Below are 23,822 nucleotides of genomic sequence, written 5' to 3'. Positions count from 1 at the left end.
TGTGTGTGCTTTGCTGTTTGCAGTCACACTTTGCTCTGGATGGCCAAGCAGCATTATGGGCATATTAAATTGTCTTCCTTTCCCCACACTATAACCAGTCACCAATAAAATTGTACTGCTTTAAAAAACATTACTCTTAAGAGCTCGGGGATTGTCAGTGGGGAATGAAGGGGAGGGGACCGATGGTCTGAGGGTGGGGGATGGGAAGGGCAGCACAGCCTGACAGAGAACAACATTACTGCAGGTCATTGCAAAAAACGGGTTTTCAATGCTTCCCTGAGGAGCAGTGCTCTGCAGTTGGCTCTCAGAGTAGCACTGGAATCTGGCTGCTCAAAATTTATGGCCAGCCTATCAGCCTCCACGACCCAAACCTGCAGGATCTTTCCCCCCTTTGTTTCACACACATATTATGGAGCACACAGCAGACAGAGCTAACAGTGGGGCTGGTCACTGAGGTCTAACCTAGTGAGCAAACTGCGCCATCTTGCCTTTAAGCAGCCAAATGCACATTCCACCACCATTCTGCAATTGCTGAGCCTATTATTGAAATGCTCCTTCTCGCTGTCCAGGTACCTGGTGTAGGGCTTCATTAGCCAGGAGAGCAAGGGGTAGGCAGGAATGCCCAGGATCACTACTGGCATTTCAACATCACCAATATTTATTTTTTGGTCAGGGAAGAAAGTTCCCGCCTGCATCTTTTTTAACAGAAGCGAGTTCCTAAAGATGTGCGTCATGCACCTTTCCAGACCACCCCACATTGATGTTGGTGAAAAGTTCCCTGTGATCCACAAGGGCCTGCAACGCCATTGAGAAGTATCCCTTTCGGTTTATGTACTCTGTGGCAAGGTGGTCCAGTGCTAAAATAGGGATATGCGTGCCATCTATCGCTCCTGCCACAGTTTGGGAACCCCATTGTGGCAAACCCGTCCTCTATGTTCTGCATGTTTCCCAAAGTCACTACCCTTCTAAGCAGACGTCTATTAATGCCCCGGCACATTTGCATCACAGCTGCTCCTATGGTGGATTTACTGACTTCAAAGGCAATCTGGGGTTACTAGCTTCCACAGAGCGATGGCCACTCGCTTCTCCACTGTAAGAGCAGGTCTCAAGTGACTATTCATGTGCTTCAGGGCTGGAGACAGTTCTGTGCAAAGGTCAATGAAAGTGGCCTTTCACTTATGAAAGTTCTGCAGCCACTGATCATCAACCCGCACCTTCATAACGATGTGATCACACCAGTCTATGCTTGTTTCCTGGTACTAGAACTGATGCTACATCATGACAGCCTGAAGCAAATGGGAATTGTTTCACTCTATGGCTTGTAGCAGGGTGGCTTCAGTAACATTGCAATTTTCTGCACTGTGGCTCCTGTTTCAGCCTTGAAAATACTGCAGGATAAGTGGTGAGGTGTTTGTGATGCTCACACTGCTAGTGCACAGCTGAGTGGGCTCCACGTCTCTCCAGCAATGGCGTGCATGCAGCAGAGATGGGTTTGGAAAAATGGCACGAAAAAAAGGTTTGGCTGTTTCTTTTGGACAAGGGGGAGAGGAGGGAGCATGTTGCATAATGGGAGGATGACAACCTTCCCAAAAGGCACTGTGGGTAGTTGCACTGTGGGCTAGCCACCAATGGTGCACCGCTCTGATTATCAATGCAAGTGTGGCTGGTGGGGACACAAACCCCCCCACGTAATGCACGTGGTGTGTTCACATGCCTCCAACTTCATAAGTTTGGCGAACAAAAGTTGGCTGAAATTAAATCGACCTCACTCCACAGTGTACACATATCTCTAGATGCCAGTTTCCCTACAAAAACTAATACTGTATCTATAGTGTTGTTGGAAAAACTTCTGGCTGCATATCTTCATGCCCTGTCTCTTCCTGTCTTTGGTTCTCTTCCCTTTGCAGTCTTTCAGCTGAAGGTATATGTCCAACTTCCCTGCAGCATGGGGGTATTTGGCTTAGCAAGACTGACTGCAGCACCCTATGCTCTCTCTCACCAGTGCTAGCTTCACTGTTGCTGGTTTTTCAGAGCAAACAATAGACATCAAATAGAAGAACTTTTGGTGTAATTTAACAGAGATTTAGCAATTTATTAATGGTAATGGACATTTTACTCAATAGCTTCCTTAACAGGATTTGCTCCACAAGGCCCAACAATGATTGAAGAGTCTTGCTCATCAGTTGGGTTGTCGCCCCTGGTCTGTTATCCAAGTTGATCAGTGGAAACAGGTCTTGTGCTTTGTGCAAGCCATCAGCATGAGATATGCAGAAATATATCACCCTCCATCCTCTGGAAAAAAGCAGTTAGGACTTTCCAGGGCATCTCAAAAAGCAGATACATCATGTGTCCCTTACCTACCAAGTTTTATGTGACATTTGGTGCCTTGGTAATAGCGATGGCTGCTGTACAAATGCCTACAACTCATCAGAGAGAACACAATTTGTGTGGCGGCACTGTAGTTGGCTAGACCATCATTGGCATCTTTCGTGGGATCTAGGTTGATAATGTTTACATGTAACTAAATGCATATTTAATTGACCTACCTTTTACATAGCTCATTTATTTAATAGAATAAGGCAAAAAAATATAAAAATCTGGATGCCTAAAGTTAGGTACCCAAATGCATATTTGGGTAACTAAATAAGTGTCCTGATTTTCAGAGGACCTGAGCACTCACAGCTTTAACTGAAATCAGTGTGACAGCCACAGACATTTCAGGACACTTACTTAGGTGCCTACCTTTGGTCCCCTAACTGAAAATTTTGGCTGCGACATTGTGTTACAATAGAACCTCAGCGTTATGAACTGATCAGCTAACCACACACTTCATTTGGAACTGGAAGGACACAATCAAACAGGCAGCAGCAGAGACCCATCCCAATCCAGTGATGTATCGACGGGGAGGGAGTAGGAGCGGGCCATGCCCCCAGGCACTTGCCTGGGGGGTATTAGCCAGGCCCTCCTCTTCGAAGCCATCCCCCGCTGTCACAGATGGTCAGGGGCTGAGGGATCCCACTGCGTGGGAAGCAAGCGTCCTCCCGGCCCATCCACTGGATGCAACCACATCAGGGAGCTGCGGGGACCCCGGCTGCGCAGGGGCCAGGCAGCCAACCTAATGGTGGGGCTCCGGGGCAGAGGCCATCACACACACACACACCCCTGGCTGCCAGGCGACCCGGGGGCATCTGCCCCTCACTCCCGCTGCCCCTACAGTAGAGCGGCGGAGAGGAGAGGGAGAGAGTGGGAAATGGGCCCACAGACCCCTCCCCCATAGGGTGCTGCCTCCACTACCGCTGTCACAGATGGGGATGGGGGGCACAGTGCAAATGCAACTATTGGCCCCTGGGCGCTGGAGACCCATGGTAAGCCACTGCCCCCCCCTCCCTCCCAAAAAAAGGAAATACAATACAGTGCTGTGTCAAATGTAAACTACTACAAAAATAAAGGAAAAATTAAAAAAAATTGATTGGACAAAGTAAGGAAATGGTTTCTGTGCTTGTTTAATTTAAATTAAGCTAGTTAAAAGCAGCATTTTTCTGCTACATAATAAAGTTTCAAAGCTGTATTAAGTCAATGTTCAGTTGCAAACTTTTGAAAGAACCACGTTTTGTCCAGTTACAAACATTTCAGAATTGCAAACCACCACCATTCCTGAGGTGTTCGTAACTTTGAGATTCTACTGTACTTGCTCATTTGTCTGCAGCCTAAGGGTTTTCCTTAAACAGAAATTAATTTTAAAAGTACTAAAAAAATAGCAATGGCTGGAGAAAAACCCTGTTGTTTTTTTTTTAATTTACCTGCTTCACTCATCATTTGTTTGCAAATTAAAACATGGTATTCATTGGCCTTCATAAATCCAATATATGTGCAAATTGCTGCTGAAGAGATCTATCTTTCTGGCAGATTTAAGCTCAACTGCAGTATCCCTTTACGTGGGCTTCATGGTATACTCTTGCAGTTATGTTCTTACACTTCAGAGTGCTCTTAGAGGGTTTGACCTATCACTATGTCATCAGAAAACATCTGGAATATCAGGCTAAGCACCCCTGGGACATTGCATTTACCAAGAAAGAAATTGTTGAGCCTTGGAGGTTTTCCACAGACTATTTTAGCACCCATGCATGATGCTGTATCTATTACAAGTCATTTTTCATAAGTCTATGTTTTTATACACACTCCAACTGGAAAGTAGGATACTTTTGTTCCTGAATAGCTTCAGAAGACCAGAAAATCATTTATTGATCTACCTATTAAAAAAGAACAGATGTCAAAGCATTTCTAGAATCACTAGGTGTCTCACTCCCTGAGCAGATGAAGATGAAGCTGGGTGCAGAAGCTCCTCCTAAGAGTCAAGGGGTTCTTCCTAAGAGAGGAAAGGGCGTTTGCTCCTCCAGTCTATAGGCTCCTTCTATTGATCTGTAGTCAGGACCAGCATTAATGGAAACCTAGGAGTCAGAAGCACGTTTCTGACAATTGACAGACAAAATTGGGGGAGCACATCAGCAGGAAAGGCTAGTCTCTGCATTCCTTGAATGCCAGATGGGTCAGGATTTAACATTGTTCCTGTGTCTTTGGATTGCACTGAACTATTTTCACAAATATTAACACTGAAGCTACATTGAAGTATGAATGTTCTTATTCAACAAACTATCTTCCATATCATTTGCCATTAAGATGGTGACTAGCAGAGGGGGAGAGGTTGCCAATATTTTGTTTTTAAGTGACTGAATCAGAACAGTGTCAGGAAGCTCATTGACTTTCTTCTAACAGACTCCCGCTTCATGCTCTGCAGCTGCATGGTCACTTTTGTATATGCAAGAAGGAATAACGGTTAGTGTGACTTGCAACCACTAAATCAATTTAGGACCTTCCACATGCAATACACCATTGTGTTAGGCAGTGTTTCGGGGCTGGGCAATCAGGTTGTGATGTGTTTGTTACTGAAGTTTGGCAGCCGGTAGGTAGTTTGAGGTTTCTTTACACTTAAAGTATCCCATTTACAATCTCTCCACCTACCTCCTGACAACCCCTTTCTCCCTCCCTAATGTAAAGAAATGAAAGGCCTAGCTGCCTCTGTGCTGGATCCCTAGTACAGTGCATCCTATTAGACTGTGCATGCTTTGGTGCAATGGAGTTTGAGGCAGCAATTAGCAAGCTGAAAATATTTTTAGCGAGTCATTTCAAGAACAGCAGATGGGACCCAACATAAATCTATTGTTAACCCAGTTCACTGTGTACAGATATAGAGTAAATGAAACAAGCCTATGGCAGAAATAAGGAGCCAGAATAAAGTGGAATCCTCTTTCAGGCTAGTGGAAAAACACTTCAGTGTAAGGTCTGCAATGCATTCATAACTCCTCCCTATGCTAATTCCCTGAATGTTTAACATTATGACACAGACTGTTTTTGTAGGTGTGGTATGAGATCTTGTGACTGTACGATATGTGCCAAGTGCAGTCTGGGGGGGGGGGGAGGGGGGGGGGGGAGAGAGGAGAGAGGCTAGGAGGGGAAATAGTGTGGAAAGGCGAACAACCAGAAAAAAATATACCACCTAAGAATATAATTCTAAACAGCACTCACAAATTTGACAAATAGTTTTTGAAATCAGGGACACAGAACTCCAAAAAAAGTAACTTTTCATTTATTATATTAAACAATAACGTTTCTCTTATTATATTAAACAATAAACACGTAGCATAGGTTAAAATTAAAACACCTTTTTCCAATTTGTTATATGATATTTAAAGGATAAATAGAACTACTGCAATGTACATTTTTGGATAGGCTAGTGAATTTCTGGTAAACGCAGCAGTTTCCACTTTATGTTTTCACCTTCTTAGTCTGTAACTTCCACCACACTCAACAAGGTCATATTAATAGGGACATTAAGGAACATAGCACTGTCATTGTACTAACAGCAGAAGGAACTATTTATACTAAGTTTTCTTTTTAAAGTTATTTAGTTTTAAAGGGAAAAGCAAAGTTGGAAAAAAATGAAAATTCTACTTTAAATGATGCAGGCATTTATAACAATTCAGCCTTTTATTTATAAATCTTTCAAGTAAAAAGAACCATAAAATAATAATTGATGAAACAGATGTCAACAAATATTAAAAGTTAACTTGTTCATCCTAAAAAACTCTTAATGTTTCCATCATGTTCAAAGCAGAATCTGTGACAAAATATCCTTACTCAGAAAATGTAAATACATTTGATTGTGAATGGGAGGTCTGTAGAAAGGATGTAAATGTTGGATCTTAAAGATTTAACTATTACTATTTGGTAATGTAATTGCTTCTGGGACATGTCAATGCATTTATAATAAGGCAATCTATTAGCACAGATCAAAACAAAACATCTATTTGACAGAACTTATTTTGGAACATTGGAATTAAATAGAAATGGGAGTCAAGAATAAAGAGAAGTGGAAAATAGGAATGATCCTCAGGCATGGGGAAAGTGATGATTCCTAACATATACACCAAAATTCCAAAATGCTGAATCTACAGGACATATATGGAGAAGAATTAAAAAAAAAGAGTAACCCTCAAAAGGGTTACAAGAAGAATCCAAGAAAAATACACATTTTTAGCAAAGCTGAAGGGATGACGAGGTGATTTCTATAAAGTATTTAACAATAGATTTCACAAGTGCCATACTTCAACAGCTAACACTTGGAATTTCCTTAAATTTAAGCACACACCATATAAAACAAAGTATATTACAGGCCATAGGTTTCACAAGGAAAACTTTGCTGATCATCTGAAGTCTCATACAACAAGAGTACAGAAGTACAGGTACATCCCTTAGCTCCTCTGTTCCTGTAGTAGAATAGTTGGAGGTGACTATAAGAATATTTTGAATACAAAATCAGGAAACCACTTTCGGCAAACAAGTATATAGTGATCTAGGAAGAAACATGCAGGCAACTCAATAACTTTGTCTGATGCATGTAGAATTTATAATTGGATAGTCTTCCATTTCAGTCTGAAATGCAGTGCAATATTGCTGTGTGGTAATCAATGGTTGACACAAGTCACCCCAGTAGTGACTGCACTTCATAAATGCAGATATGTATACTAAATACACACATGCTAGCACAGAAATGTAGCAAATTTATTTATGATTGTTTTATATACTGCAGTCTAGTGATTTCTCCATGCAGAAAACAAAATCACCTTAATTCTTTCATCAAAGACAAAAATACGATGTATAGTCACTTCTAAGGCAAAAACTTCGGTGGAAACCGAGAAACAAACAAAACAGTTTGAATGTAGAGAAGAATAACTGGGCAACCAAAATGACAGACAGAAGATGAGAAAAAGGCATGTTCTACCACATTTCTACCTAATGTCCAAATATGAAGAAATGTGGAAGATTATTTAATTAATCAGAAATGATAAAATATTCATTAAAAAAACTAGGAAGAAGTTTTGCCGAATCTTGAGAAAAAGGAACGAGATGGCCTCACAACATGCACATGCCAGCACATCAAAAATGGACAGTAAGTACAAGTGGACACAGGTGTTAATATCCCAACCACACTGTAAAACTTTATCCTTGGTAGATTATACTTACCTTTGACAGACAATCCCCTCAGGTGTCTCTTACATTTGCCAACACTCACATAGCTTGTTATGCCAATAAAAGTGTTATTGAATCAAGTGATTGGAAGTAGTAAGCTTTTTTCTCCCCCAGAACTTGGAAATTCTAACCACAAAGGTCTCATTTCCCATTTCTATACTGAAAATGCACATATGCATACAGATGTACAGAATATATATAGTAATATGCTACATATTTAATATACTTTATAGAGCACATATAATTTATACACTATATATAGTGTGTGAACATATACACTATCTATGTTATATAATATATTGTGTATTTACATATATATATATCTATCTTTGGGGCGGGGGGGTGCATGTGTTGATATGCCCAAACTAAAGTGAATCTACCTGTGGTTAGGGTTTTAATGTTTGGTGGAAGGAAAGATTAATGTGTTCTGATAAATTTTTGCTTTAGAAGAAAAGGTGGAGTGATTTCTATAAAAACCTTGGCTTGAAGGGTAGAGAAGAATGAAGATGACTGCTTTCTACATGGAGAAACTGTTAGATACTAGAGAAAGAAATCAGAGGAACATTTCACAGACTTCAATTTTCTAAAATGTATCCCTTCTGTTCCCGAATTAAACCATCTCAGCACAGCATAAGGTTATTGCATGTTTGCAACTGTAAATGGATTAACTACATATTTTTTTGGATTCCTGCCTCCTTAATTTCCTTGGTTGACCTTTTGTTACTGGCTCATTCTCCATATTTGGTTGCACAAGGATATAACCCAGAAGGGACAATTGAAGTTTATACTTGGTTCTCATACTAAATATGTACATTAGATCAATTCACTTTTCTGACTTCGTATTGTGTCCCCAAAACATTAGCTTGCTATCACAGAAGAGAAATAAGGTGGGTGAGGTAATCTCTCACCGCATATTCCAGAAGTAATACAATTATATTAGAAGATTTCATAGATTTGATAAAGTGGCTGAAATTCTTTCTATGGCACATTAATTTTCTGAGTAATTAGGCTTTTTAGCTAATCCACATGCCCCATTATGTGCGGTGAACCATAAGTAAAATTCCTTTATAAATTGGTTTAAAGATACTGTTTTAATTTGAGCAGAAAAGAAACGAATTATATCATTCTCCCCACTTTTTCACACAAAGACCCAAGCTTGAATGCAATCTTGTGACTTTCACTCCTCAGGCCTGGTGTATTCCAGAAGTGATGCTTTTATTCCCTGGGTGCAGGGGAGGAGAGTGCACCTCCTAATGATGGGTAATGGAATGGCACTGCCAACTTGGAGAAGATGGCTTGACCCTGCAGTCACAGGTGAGTGCAGTTGATACCACACGTTGGAGGAGAGATAAAAGGAGGGAATTACTATAAAAGCAGCATTCACAATAAAAGTCAAGTCTATTAACTGTGAAGGGAGAAGAGCAGTATCCTAATGCAGCTGTAAAATCAAAGGAATGTCCCTTGTGTTCACCAACACTTTGGAAGGGGATATTGCAGTTGCTTTGGAACAGCAAATGAGATTTTTCAGCTGCATGAGGAATGAAAAATTTTATGAAGAAGGAACAGTTACTGAAAATGAAAAAATATCTAGACGCTTTATATGCACAGATACAGGTTATTTAATTTCACTGAGCATCCTGCATCCTAATAGCCTATTTTTTCAATTTGGAACAGCGAGATGTGTCAGAGAGATACCAAGACAAAAGCAAAATACCCATGTACACAAGACAGAAAAAATACAAGAAAAGACTAAATAAAACAGAACAAAACTGCAACAGCTCAAGAACAAGAGGCAACAATCTCTCTGAAGCAATGTGACTGTTGTACAAGGTAAACTGAGAAAAGGCACATACTGTATCATACGGCTGTTTCTGATTTGATCTGTCTGTATAGTTAGAATGACATGTATAGCACTGCCATGTACAATATACTTTATATTCTACTCCTTTTATCGGCAAAAACTTTGTACTGATGTTAGCTACAAGTAGACCCAATTTGTTATCATGAGCTTGGTGTGTGGTAAGCCAAAGGAAAAGAGTGCTCTGAAACGTTAAAAATCAGACTTAGGGCTTGTCTATACAGTTAGGTAATGTGCTTTATGGCATTGTGGTTACTAAATCACATTAATGTGTTGTGTACTAATTGGTCCATGTTGATCTAACTAGTGCTCACTAAATGTTCCTTAGTGCGCCTTAACACAGTACTGGTTCAAATAGCACTACGTTAATGCTCTTTAACATAGTGCTATTTGAACCAGTACTGTGTTAAAGTTAAAGGAGTCTACGTCAATTCATGCATAACACATTTGGGTGCTTTAGAAATCACAACTGCATAGAGTGCATCATACCTTCATGTAGACAAGCCCACAATCTCTCCATAATATACTTTACAGGAAAACAGTTATGTTTAGAAGGGTTCACATAGGTCATCAAGTACTGCAAGTATGGCAGGATTACTTACTACAGTGTTCATGGCAGCTCATTACATCAAATACAGGACAACACAGAAACATATATGTTTCATTAATATTTAGGGGTCTCTTTCTCCCCTCATGATACAAATTTAAAAGCCCATAACATTTGTAACAACATTAAACAGGAGTTATACACACATTAAGGGATCAGCAACTCTGTAAAATGTCTTCAGAGATGATGGGCTTCAGTTTGTCAAATATATATATGTATCTGAAGACCTTAAAATTTAGTCAATTTTCAATGCAAATGCAGTATTGTCCTGAGACAACCAATGTTTAATTACATTTCTAGGTCACCAGAGTAAACAACCCCTACTGGGATTCTCATTTCTGTGTAAGGAAACCATCCAGAAAGAGGCAATTCGAATGTAGGGATTGTTTTGACTGGAAAAACAGGCACTATCATCATTGTAAAAGGAAAAATAAAAACAAAACAGGGACACACAGAAATGTAAACACATTACAGAAGATGAAGAAATACCATGCTATTTAACAGAGAATGTTTTACAAGCCAAGGGCCACACTTCTGTACATTCAGAATGTTAACTAGCCAATATGCACATGTACAGAATTGGGGATGCAAATAACAAAGAACATTTTGAAAATTTGGCTCTAGATGCCCATTCCATTTACAAATAAAACCAGAGCACAAGGCAAGGACAAATGAAGTGTTGAGATTCCTGTACTTTCCCAGGAAAAGCAGTTTCTAGAAATGAATAATTCACAGCAAAAATACCATAAGTACTCATTTTATATCTGTGACAAGTAAAATACATTTTTCATTATCTCTATAAAATGCATGTTAACAACCTCCCGGAATTCTGGAAGTCTATTAAAAAGATGGACTTAACTGGCCTAATTACTGCTATCAGTAGATAGGCTGTTTTTTAAAACCTATCTGCTCTACAAATATTGCTGTAACTTTTGCATGACTATCCATTTATTCTTACTATCTGGCAAATAAAATCTGTCTGAACTTGGGCTAACTTTAAAGTAAAGAACTTTCTGGTATATACAACAGGTGTATAACTTTAAATGAAGGGAAGTGAAATTAATCATCAATCATAATATTTAAAAATTAAACCACACACTTAAGCACTTCCGAGGTAGAGATTGTAACATAGTCAATTGGATAATACAAGTAATAGCCCTATATTCTGCCTGTTGGAGAAAATGAAGGGAAAATATGGTTGCAGGGAAGATTACAGTTCAAAATTAAAATATAAAAAGTGTGAAAATTGTTCAACTTTATGTAAAAAAAGCCTCAAACACGATCATTTCTATATTCATGCTCATTCATGGAATCAATCTATATTTTATCCCATGATTTAGATCTGAGTCATCATTTTTCCAATTTACTATTATCAAGATAACTCCTTTAACATCACAATGTTCAAATATTAAAATTCTGATGCAAATAAACATGTTTAAATAAGAAAAAGCAATTAATTCTCATAGGCTTTGAATTCAAAATATGATTGACTCTACCTGAATTATGTCTGTATGCATAATACATAAATAATCGGAGTTTCTCTTAAAAGATAAGCCATCTCACTGATAAAAGGGGAACATCTAAGAAAGAATTCGTCCTTAGGTCTTTGAGCTAGATGGCTTTATGGTCATTGGCCTACTATGAGTAATTAAATAAATGTAATAAAAATAACTGAAAACTAAGTGATAATTTTACAAACATACTTTCTTCTTCTTCTTCTTCTTTTTTTTTTTTAACAAGTGTCATTTTCTATAATTTTATTATTCATACTGCAGCCTCAAAACAAAGACAATGGAATTCAGGTAATAAAAGCCAGATTCACAGATTGTAGCTTACTGTATGCAACACTGTCTGTATTATAAAGAAACTTTGCTTTCAGTACCTTAGGGTCATATGATAAATTTCTTACAAGCAGTAACTTTTATCTAGAAAGTATAATACAATTTTTACAGTGTGTTTTCTGTGCATTATGTACTTGAAAAGCCATGAAGAGCCCAGTTTGATATAACTAGCCAGTCTTGTTATGCTTTGACTTAAAGGTGACTACAATTACTTCACAACATAAAACAAGAATTTAGTATTTTTACAAAAACTTTTTTAAAAGGGTTTGACGTGGATTGGGTGGAGCCCAAAGACCTGTATTTAAGAGTTTGGCATATCAGCCTTACTGAGTGCAATAGCCAATTCAAGGTCTTCCTGTTCTTGTCTTCGCAATCGAGCTAGCCTTTCCTGCTCTGCTTTCTCACTCTCTCGCTTTGCCCATGCCAGCTGCTGCTCCTCATTTCCAAACTAAAAAATAAACATGGAAATTTGGTTAATAAACAAAAGAAATATACATTAAAACAGCAGAAATAGTATTCAACATGAATTAGTAGCGCTAATTCACTATTAAACGTGCATCAAGTAACAAGACATATAAGGCTATCGCTTTTAGGTATTAACCAGAAATATACCCACTGGTTTCCCCACTCCATTCACTGATCTTTTTACTTAATGCTTTCCTCCTCCCACCCAAGGCATAAACTTTTCACGCTGATGTTGTTCTGCCTGCATCCAGGTAACATATGCATTCAAGAAAGTGGCCTGAAGATCTAGGGATAGAGAGAGGAACTCTACATCCATGGGCAAAATTACTTGGAAGAGTTTGGTATAGCAGCCTACATCCATTCTAAAGATGCATAAAGATGTTAGCTTCAAGCTGGCAAAAATTGGAAGCTATTTACTTGACGTGGTTTCTGTAATAGTTTCTGTAAATGGTGATACATGTTAACAGTGAACCTGAAGACTGCAGATTTGTGGGAAGTTTCACCATCCGATCAAAAGTAAAATTCTGCTTTTGCAATTGTCTATAAAATAAATGCAGAGTTTTTCAGGCAGTACAGTAGCAAACAATAAAAAAGGAATCCAAATTACTTCAGCAACGAACACTAAAGAAATAAAATACATTTTAATATTCAGTTTATATGCTTCTTTAATCTTATAAAATAATTTTATTGATATAAGTACATGGAAACCATGTGCAAAATTATTCCAATAACCATCAGCCCTAGTATTAAACAGTTTCACATGTTAAAGAAGTGGACACAAAAACTGATTGCACTGGATTTTGAATAAAATGTGAGATGTTATTTTCGTATCAAAACAACATTTTATTTTACCTTTAAATAAAATCAGTAATTAGCTTTTACTGTTTAATCTTTAAGATCCCACTGTCCAGCAAACACACACACAAGTGTTAGATTGCATGTAAATATTTGCAAGATTAGCCCTTAGCTCTGTATTATTTCCACTGCTTAAAAATTGCTTTGATTTTTTTTGAATGTTCAGAAAAATGTATTATTTTGACTTTTTAGAAGGGAAAAGCAGTGCACAGAATTCTAAATTTCACCTTTGGTTTAATCAAACCTGAATAAACCGTGAATACCACCTCCCTGGTTCATGACAGGACATAGCTTTGAATGCAGCACAATACACAGTTTCACTAGCTTATTTTGCTACAACATCCAGTATAAACTTTGTTCTCATCTATATAGGCCTCAATTCAGGAAAGCATATGTTTAACTCTAAATAATAAATAATAAAAAATATGCATATATCTAGTTTATTATATGCTCTGATTTTTCCAAGAATCTCCCTTTTCATTACACACTGTATCCATACTTCTTATTTTTAAATAAATGTGTAAGATTAGCATGATCAAACATATCATCTCAAAGGCATACTTATGTATCAATATGTAGATCCCTACTTTTTATGCAAGTATAATATTGTAATCTCTAACAGATTAAGAAACACAACTTCTTTTAGAATTTTGATTGTATTTTGATTGAGCTTCTTAAATTTTCAAGTTACATGTGTTCTGAAAGTTCAAGTCCATCTAAATGAACCTTAAATGTTCAATGGTGGAATGTATGACCTAACAACTCAATATCACCACTGTTCCATGTGCTGATTGCCCATCTTACTGAGCTACAAATAAATCAGTATAACATGATTATTATTGCTGTCCAGATTTCAACAAAAGCTAATGTTGAAAGAAACTTCTCACACGAAGATTTACTATGCATTACCACAGGTACTTTAATTTGATATAAGGGATCTGAAAACAACACCCAAATAATAAGTATTGATATATTTTTCAGTATATTAGAACTAGTACATTAATGGCCTAGTATAAGTGGAGAGAAGACAAATCATCTGCAGGGAAAATGTCTAATACATGACAAAACTCTACATGCATTGAATTGTGTTTACTATGCTACCAGTTTACATAAAAGGCAATCTTTAAGCTTAGTTCTGAATGCTCTGTTCCTTGAAAATGAAAATGTGCTTTCAATTGTTTGCAGGGGTGCTGTAGCCTTGGTGGTTCCAAAATAGTAGAGGCACAAAGTAGGTGAGGTAATATCTTTTATTGGGCCAACTTCTTTTGGTGGAATGAACAAGCTCCCTTTCCACCAAAAGAAGCCTCACCTGGCTTGTCTTTTTCTACTGATTGTAAGATTACTGGAATTTTGCAAGTTTTTCTACAAGTTGAAGTTATACACTAGAAATATCTGAAAAACGAACTAACAAACAAAATATTTTATCGGCTCCCAAGACTCGTGTTTTATGTCAATCCCAAAGTCAAGAATGCAATGAAATCTCACTCATTAAATCCAATGGGTAAGAACAACTCAGTAATTCTAAAAACAACAATCAGGGTTTAGCTGATCGCCATATTTGGGGTCGGGAAGGAATTTTTTCCCCAGGGCAGATTGGCAGAGTTCCTGGGGGATTTTCGCCTTGCTCTGCAGCATGAGGCCTGGGTTACATGTTAGTGAATTCTCTGGGATCCTCTATACCTTGAAATCTTTAAATCATTATTTGAAGACTTCAGTAACTCAGTCATAGGTTAAGGGTCTATTATAGGAGTGGGTGGGTGAGGTTCTGTGGCCTGCCTTGTGCAGGAGGTCAGACTAGATGATCATAATGGTCCCTTCTGACCTTATAGTCTATGAATCTATAACAACAAATAAAAAACTAAAGGAAATCTTCAGCTTCTCTTTGCTTGTAATCATGAAGAATTCCAGCTAAGCAACCAGGTAATTTCAGATCCTATAGAACAACATTTCATGTCAGAAAACATACTGTAAATGGAGCTGTTTGGAATTTTCATAATCAAGAACAAGATCCTCCAACTAACTGATAAGCACAATCCCTTCTCTGGTTCATGAGATATCTGGTTCACGTCTGACTTCACACAACAAGAGGTGAAGCATTACTAAGCATGGCAGCGTGATCCTGTGTTGTACACAACAAGAAAGAAAATAATATTGAATAGAACACGGAAACATATAAACCTCTCTCTTTTTAAAGGAGCACTTAGTGCAAATTTCTCAGTGCAATAGAGAGCAATTACAAATGCAAGTTTAAATTTGTTTTATCAGTCTAAATACTGCCCAGCGACAAGAATTAACTTGAGCTATGACCAGCTAAATAATAAATGGTTATTCAGATCCTATTTTTCCTACTTTCCAAGGTTGATCCTATCTCCTACAATCCTAATGGATCAGGGGAGCATAAACACAAACTTAAATGGAAGAAATGGTTAATCATTTCGTATAATCACTCACAACTTACTCATGCCTGCCAGCTAAGAAATATTTGTACTCTGTAAATACAATCATCACTGCTGGGTAACAGTCATTCATTTAATTTTTATAAATAGATATTATATCCTTGTTCCCAAAAAAGAAATTAGGTATCATTTAAAAAATTGCAGATAAAGCAAACTTTGTATCTGACTTTTATTATGTTACCATTTTGTATACAGTCACAGAATTTAACTGTGCACCAACTTTCAACAGACTTTTTACTAATTATGGTAAAGTTTACATAATATTTTGAGTTTTGATATTTTCTGTATCATAGATAAACTAAAGAATTGAGGGCAACTAAAAAAAATATGCACAGAGAACCTCAGCTAAACATATATCACCTAGGAGAATGATACACATTTACTATGAATGGATACAGTGGGGAAAACTGTTTAAAAATTGATACCACTTGAGATTAAACTTTTAAAATAAAAACCCACACCTACTTAAGAGTGAAATATGTCCACCAGATTTAAAAGAATAGACTGAGTTGGTAATTTTATTGCGTGGCAATGCAACACAGAGCAAAACTTAAACACATGAAAGAAGAAAGAAGCCAGAGGCAGTGTATGGAACATATTTTCTATTTACCAGTGGTAGCATTAAGTACAGTCACTCTAGTACTACATTTACAAGGATTTCACATGGATCTGCCAACACTAGAAACAAAGCCAGGCTTTTGGAACCCCTGGGTACTTAGTCCTGGATAAGCACTTGGCTTTGCTATAAGACCTTTTGATCTTTTCCAATGGGGTGCAATATGGATGTTAATATACTGGGTCTACAAAACTGAATTTAGTTTGCATTGTCTAACAAGGGCTTCTCTACATAATCAGTAATTGGAACAAAATTCAACAGCTAACAAAACTGAAGAGCTAAAAATTTTCACTCTGTCTTGTTTATGTTTCTTTATGATTCATATTCCAGTGCACACAGAAAACATTGTGACAGGATTGTCAGAACATTTTTCACAAACAGTTACAAAAACTGTATAAAACCCTTTGCTATAAGTATTTACTTTTTGGGATATCGTGAAACTACTGTATAATGTCTTCAACAATTATTTCTGAAGAATTCTTACATCTTGGCTTCCAAAAATCAAGTACAAAACAACTTCCATGCAACAAAAACAGTACAAATATTCTGCTACAAAGATCTTGAGAAAAAAGGCACATTTCTAAAATAATTTAAAAGAAAACAAACCTTTTTAAAATATAGTATCAAACTCAAAACTCCTTTTTTATTGAGAGAAAATGCCTTTTTACACAGAAATATTAATACAGAACTGCAATGGGGACAGCATGAAGGTACTAAGAGACATAAGCCAGTGGACAGACAGTATGTCTGCAGTTAAAACAAACAAACAAACCAAAAAAAACCTAAGAGTTTGCTGCAAGCAGAGCAGAAAGTGGTTTGCTCAGAGACAATGAACTTAACTTACAGAGCTGAAGTCTGCAAACCCCAAGGAAGAGTCTTTAGAAGTTTTACTTGAAGAGGAGGGAGCAAATGGATCTTTTCCACTAAATGGGTCCCCAAACCCCTTTTTACTTTGAAACGGGTCACTGTTGTCAGCCCCAAATGGTTGGAATGGATCATGGGGCTTGGTAAAATCTGCAGACTCGAGTTGGCTTACAGGAGTACTTTTACCTGGAAAGTTCAGGAGAAAAAAAAAAGGAGAAAGAGAGGTTACTTACCATGGAAAATGCAAATCCCTAAGTAGGAGACTGTCCTTCATGCATCTTTATGTAATACCATCCATTCTTCTTGGAATAGTCTAAAATTTAACCTGATATCACAGCACCCATCATCACTGCAAAAGGTCTAAACAGCTGTTTCTCTCTTTATGGATTTTCATAAAAAAAATTATGAACACTGATAATAAGTTTATCTAAATTTAGAAAAGTACTATTGACAAAATTTGAAAAAGATAGAAGACCAATATATAAAGGCATTTGATCAGAAATATTTGTCAATTATGACTTGTACTAACTTTGTTTGACTAAAGGTACAGGCATTTTAGCTTGATTTTGGGCTTCTCATTAAATAATAAATAAGAATGATCACTTAGGGCCAGATTTTTAAAGTTATTTAGGGCATCTACTGCCTAACATCTTTAAAAATCTGGCCTTTAATGCTTTACATTTTCAAAGAGTGAAAAACCATGTTCATGAAAATCTCTCATTAACAATGACTATCATCTGTATGTATATTTTCTTTTCCAGAACTGGTTCATCCAGCCACAATTGCAATATATATACACAATGAGGGAAATAAATTGGAGAGGAATCATTTAATTTCTTAGAGCTTGATCACTTATTCTTGTAAGCATTGTCACGGACTTTAATGAAGTCAATGGGATTATTTGTGTAATTGCTGACAAGCCTGAGCAAAGGTTTCATATTCTTACCCTGATATTTAAACTCTTGATATTAAATATGCATTAATAACATTTTTGCAAGGGCAATTTCCTTAGCTAAATAATAAACCAGGTAAGAATAAAAAACTGGCAAGGTCTCCTAAACTAGCCCTCCTAAAAGATGTACAAACAACCCTTAACTCAGGACCGCTAGAAACAAATACCTGACTTGACCCTCCTCGGTATAAAAATCAAATCAATTACAAGGTGCATGGAGAAATGTAAAGAGAACTCCAGGAAGTGACCGTGAGATGGTCGAGTTCAGGATCCTGACAAAAGGAAGAAAGGAGAACAGCAGGATACAGACCGTGGACTTCAGAAAAGCAGACTTTGACTCCCTCAGGGAGCTGATGGGCAGGATCCCCTGGGAGGCTAATATGAGGGGGAAAGGAATCCAAGAGAGCTGGCTGTATTTTAAAGAAACCTTATTGAGGGCACAGGAACAAACCATGCCGATGTGCAGAAAGAATAGCAAATATAGTAGGCGCCCAGCTTGGCTTAACAAAGAAGTCTCTGGTGAGCTTAAACACAAAAAAGAAGCTTACAGGAAGTGGAAACTTGGTTAGATGATTAGGAAGGATTATAAAAATACTACTCAAACATGCAGGAATGAAATCAGGAAGGCCAAAGCGCAACTGGAGTTGCAGCTAGAAAGGGACGTGAAGGGGAACATGAAGGGTTTCTACAGATATGTTACCAACAAGAGGAAGATTAGGGAAAGTGTGGACCTTTTACAGAATGGGGGAGGCAACCTAGTGACAGAGGATGTGGAGAAAGCTGAGGTACTCAATGCCTTTTTTGCCTCTGTCTTCACAGACAAGGTCAGCTCCCAGACTACTGCATTGGGCAGCACAGAATGGGGAGGAGATGAACATCCCTCAGTGCTGAAGGAACAGGTTCAGGACTATTTAGAAAGACTGGACATACACAAGTCCATGGGGCCAGATGCAATGCATCCAAGGGTGCTGAGGGAGTTGGCTGATGTGATTTCAGAGCCATTGGCTATTATCTTTGAAAGCTCGTGGCAACTGGGGGAGGTTCCTGATGATTGGAAAAAGGCAAATATAGTGCCCATCTTCAAGGAAGGGAAGAAAGAGGATCCAGGGAACTACATGCCGGTCAGCCTCACCTCAATCCCTAAAAAAATCATGGAGCAGGTTCTCAAGGAATTTTAAGGCACTTGGAAGAGAGGAAGGTGATCAGGAACAGTGAACATGTATTCAGCAAGAGCAAGTCATGCCTAACCAACCTGATTGCCTTCTATGAAGAGGTGACTGGCTCTGTGGATGTGGGGAAAGCGGTGGACATGATATACCTTGACTTTAGCAAAGCTTTTAATAGTCTCACACAGTATTCTTATTAGCAAGTTAAAGTAGTATGGGTTGGATGAATGGACTATAAAATGGATAGAGAGCTGGCTAGATCATCGGGCTCAATGGGTAGTGATCAATGGCTCCATGTCTAGCTGGCAGCCAATAACAAGCGGAGTGCTCCAGGGGTCGGTCCGAGGGCTGGTTTTGTTCAACATTTTCATTAATGATCTGGAGGATGGGGTAGATTGTACCCTCAGCAAGTCTGCAGATGACACTAAGCTAGGGGGAGTGGTAGATACCCTGGAAGGTAAGGATAGGATACAGAGTGACCTAGACAAATTGGAGGATTGGGCCAAAAGAAATCTGATGGGGTTCAACAGAGACAAGTGCAGAGTCCTGCACTTAGGACAGAAGAATCCCATGCACCGCTACAGACTGGGCACCAATGGGTTAGGCAGCAGTTCTGCAGAAAAAGACCTGGGGGTTACAGCGGATAAGAAGCTGGATATGAGTCAGCAGTGTGCCCTGGTTGCCAAGAAGGCTAATAGCATATTGGGCTGCATCAGGAGGAGCTTTGCTAGCAGATCAAGGGAAGTGATTATTCCCCTCTATTCGGCATTGGTGAGGCCACATTTGGAGTATTGTGTCCAGTTTTGGGCCCCCCACTACAAAAAGAATGTGGACAAGTTGGAGGGAGTCCAGCGGAGGGCAACAAAAATGATCAGGGGGCTGAAGCACAAGACTTATGAGGAGAGGCTGAGGGAACTGGGCTTGTTTAGTCTGCAAAAGAGAAGAATGAGGGGGGATTTGATAGCAGCCTGTAACTACCTGAAAGGGGGTTCCAGGGAGGATGGGGCTTGGCTGTTCTCAATGGTAGTAGATGATAGAACAAGGAGCAATGGTCTCAAGTTGCAGTGGGGGAGGTCTAGGTTGGAATTAGGAAAAAGTTTTTTACTAGGAGGATGGTAAAGCACTGGAATGGGTTATCTAGGGCGGTGGTGGAAACTCCATCTTTAGAGATTTTTAAGCTGTGGCTTGACAAAGCCCTGGCTGGGATGATTTAGCTGAGGTTAGGCATGCTTTGAGCAGGGTGTTGGACTAGATGACCTCCTGAGGTCCCTTCCAACGCTAATCTTCTATGATTCTAAGAGGTTCCAAAGGATAAAATACAGTACAATGGGGATCATCCATACAAACACTTAGTTTGCAGCAAGTTGAGGTGTAAATCTACTCAGGGTTAGCTTGCAATGCACTGTATTCCTGTGGACCCTGATATTGTGCACTAAAAGTTCTGCACTTTCATCTATCTTCCTTTGAAATGGGAGTAGACTGTGTTCTTGTCTACACAAGGAAAAAGCATGCACCAACTCCCTGAATAGCCCAGGAGGGAATTTTTAGTGCATGACAGTAGGGTTCATGCTGATACATAGGGCTCACTTACGAGCAACACGCTGAAGTTAATCCAGATGAACTAAAGATGTGAATTTAACATGAATGAGAGCGTCCACATAGGGGTTTAATGCAGGATTTACATTGTAATGCAAACTAGAAATCTTTTCGTTCGCACCAACAGCACCCCCACAGCGGAGGTACAGCACAGCACTTTATTCTGAATTGTGAGGCAGAGTAGACAAGCCTCAAGTGTTTGTCTAGCCCCTTTTTATGCCCTTGGTGCATATAAAACAATGAATTCCACATCTTCCTTATTTTCTTAAAGCTCTTTTATCCAAGTACCGCACAGACTAAATTTTCCTTAGTTTATGAAATCTGATGGGAACAAAGACATTTACTATCAACTATTGCTAAGACAGATACACAAGAAGATTAGAATACCTGGTATTCTCAGATGAGTGCCCATTCGAAGTAGTACCAAGCCCACAAGAAAAGGTCTATTCTGACTATTAAAATCATTTGTTTGGAATCATCCAGTCCTTTGAATTGTAACTTAATATGAGTTCTGTAATACATTCACTCCAAGATGCCCTTATATAAAAATAAGAATTGAGTTCAAGCTCCAAGCATTTAGAGGGTATAAAACATGCTTTATGATACATACGTGAGTTTGAGAGACAGTCTTTGTGTCCTCTCAGAATGTAAAGTCAATCTGTAGGAGGTGCTGATGACTATTATTTGGTGCATACAACATTCAGGGGAAAATTAATGCATATTATAAGAACAGGAGATGTCTCAGCTAAAAAAATAAATTCTACAACAATATAGTATTGTATGGTTCAGATTTGTTTTTTCTTTTCTTTTCATGGTGACCATGTAAAAAATGTAAAAATATATTTTAAAAGATTTAAAATTAACACATTTCAATGTTTACGTATATCAAAATAAAATATTTTCAAATGTGTCACAATCACGTGTCCTCATTAGTTGCACAATAAGTTCAAACTTTATAAAAGTGAGTTTTTTTGAGTTATGTGAAGGCAACAAAAAGAGGACTACAACACTTTTATGCAACCTCCATGCAACAGCAGAGATTGCAAAAACCAAACAAAACCACAACCAAAAATCAAACATACAAACCAAACACCCCTTACTCATATATACAATATTTCCTTGAAACTTTCCAAACACATTAATATTAGGACCGAGAATAACTATGAGAAATTTGATCCAAAATGGAATTTATAAGATGCTGAAAAACATGGGATAAGATGTAATAGCTTTTACAGCCTTAACAACAGAATTGCTACAGCAACAGTACCATTTTACAACGATTCTGCAGAAAGAGAACCCTTGTGGTCATGTTATTTGAATTTCAGAAACTAGTTCCAATAATTAATAGCCCATAGGGATTTTATTAATATTTTGCATCTGCATTTCCTACTAAATAGGTGGAAAAATTATTATCTTGACAAAAGTACTTATCAGTGACTCCTAAATATTCTAACTTGTTTATAAAGAAAGATATTGCTGTTTTACTTGCACATGGAAGACAATGCTATTTTTAATCTCTTTTTTGCATTCCGGGAAAAATCTTGACATCTGGCATCCTGGGACAATCAAAAACCCTGTACTGACAAGTGATAGCTAGTATTTAGTGGTTGTTAAAGCAGCAGTTCTCAAATGTTTTAAATGGAGTCCTCCCCATGGACTTTTGTGTAACAATTGCACCCCCTCTACTCCCAAAACCTACTCCCCACTTTCAGGAAAAAAACAGGGCCTACATATCATAGGTGGAGTTTGACTGCTTAATTTGGGTGGGGCGGCGGCCCAAAAGGATAGCAGCAGCTCTCCCGCAGCTCCGGAGCCTGATGTGACCCACCAGAAAAAATGGCGGCGGCAGCAGCAGGGAATCACACTTTATCCTCAGGATTATCCTTGGGCAGCAGCATGGAAACAGCCACCACCTCCAGGAGCCTGCAGAGTGGCAGTGGTGGGGGGGACTGCTGCTGCTGTGGGAGGCAGGAGGCGGCTGCCAGGGGCAGCACTCCAACTGGAGATGGAAGCAACTGTGCAAAGCACAGATAGTGGAGCTGGACCAGCTCTGTTCCCCACTCTGCCAGCAGTGGCAGGCCTGCTGCCTGCAGCAGCCTCCCCCTGCCTCTGCTCCCAAGGGTCTCCCACCCCCAACACCCGCCCAGGGCTGCTCGTATGAAGCACCAGGGTCCCCACTGTTGCCTGGCCTCACTCTCAGCCCGGTGCCCCTCATCCAGCAGGGGGAGACGGCTCCACCATCATAAGTTTTGGGGGGCACCCTAAACTCGACCCATGGCACTCCCCCACAATCCATCTCGCGCTCCCTTGGGGGGCCCACCCCCCAGTTTAAGAACTGCTGTGTTAAAGAAGCTGATCATCTGCACTTAAAAAACCTGGGTACAATCACTCCAGTCTGAGGCTGAAAAAGAACATAGACCTCATGGCCTCCAATTCTTTATAAATGCCAAGGAATACAGAAAAAATGGATGATTTGCTTGCAATTTTGATAGGTTCCTCCTCTGATTTTATTCAGCCAGCTGGACCTCATGCTACAATTCAGGAAGCGTGCTAGTGGCAAGTTCTTTATGTGCCCTATGTTGCATTTCTGGTTAATACAACAGGTACTGGATGCTGTTTATAAATGCCAACTTCAGCTTTCAGCCTCAAGTTGGATATACTGGTCAGGTCAGCCAGTATATTTTTAAAACAAGGCAGATCAAACCAGCAGATTATCCTCAAAGTAAGGAAATGACAAAATATACAGGAATTATCATCAGTATTTGCTTTCCTCACTTTTAATATGGACCTCCTTTTGTGTCCTTTGCCACAATTTCAGATTGCCTTTGCACTCCCCTAACCCCCACCATCATTATATTTATAACACATCCTACTCTAGGCCACATCTGATGGGAGATCTCTCTCTTATATACACCCATGCAAGTCTATTCATTAAAAAAGTACAGACCGTGCATTTGGA

General features: G+C 38.8%; 1 protein-coding gene across 3 annotated transcripts in view; it reads right to left on the bottom strand.

Moving 5' to 3' along the window:
• Positions 1–5,628: 5,628 nt before the first annotated feature.
• Positions 5,629–23,822, bottom strand: part of EPS15L1 (epidermal growth factor receptor pathway substrate 15 like 1) — a 75,341-nt gene continuing 57,147 nt past the window's right edge. The window contains exons 23-25 of one of the 3 annotated variants that reach the window (XM_067561373.1): positions 17,130–17,335; positions 12,221–12,341; positions 5,629–8,889 (exon numbers count right to left, since the gene is read on the bottom strand). In XM_067561373.1, the coding sequence (XP_067417474.1) occupies positions 8,765–8,889; positions 12,221–12,341; positions 17,130–17,335 (452 nt within the window). In that variant the 3' untranslated portion in view covers positions 5,629–8,764. Of the gene's footprint in view, positions 8,890–12,220; positions 12,342–17,129; positions 17,336–23,822 lie in introns of those variants that run through there. The other 2 variants (XM_067561389.1, XR_010922203.1) reach the window with 2 other exon arrangements.

The sequence above is a fragment of the Emydura macquarii genome, unplaced genomic scaffold (genome assembly GCF_026122565.2).
Source record: "Emydura macquarii macquarii isolate MOO-44397 ecotype Brisbane River unplaced genomic scaffold, CSIRO-AGI_Emac_v2 contig_306, whole genome shotgun sequence".
NCBI lineage: Eukaryota > Metazoa > Chordata > Testudines > Chelidae > Emydura > Emydura macquarii.
This window is presented reverse-complemented; position numbering and strand designations above follow the sequence as displayed.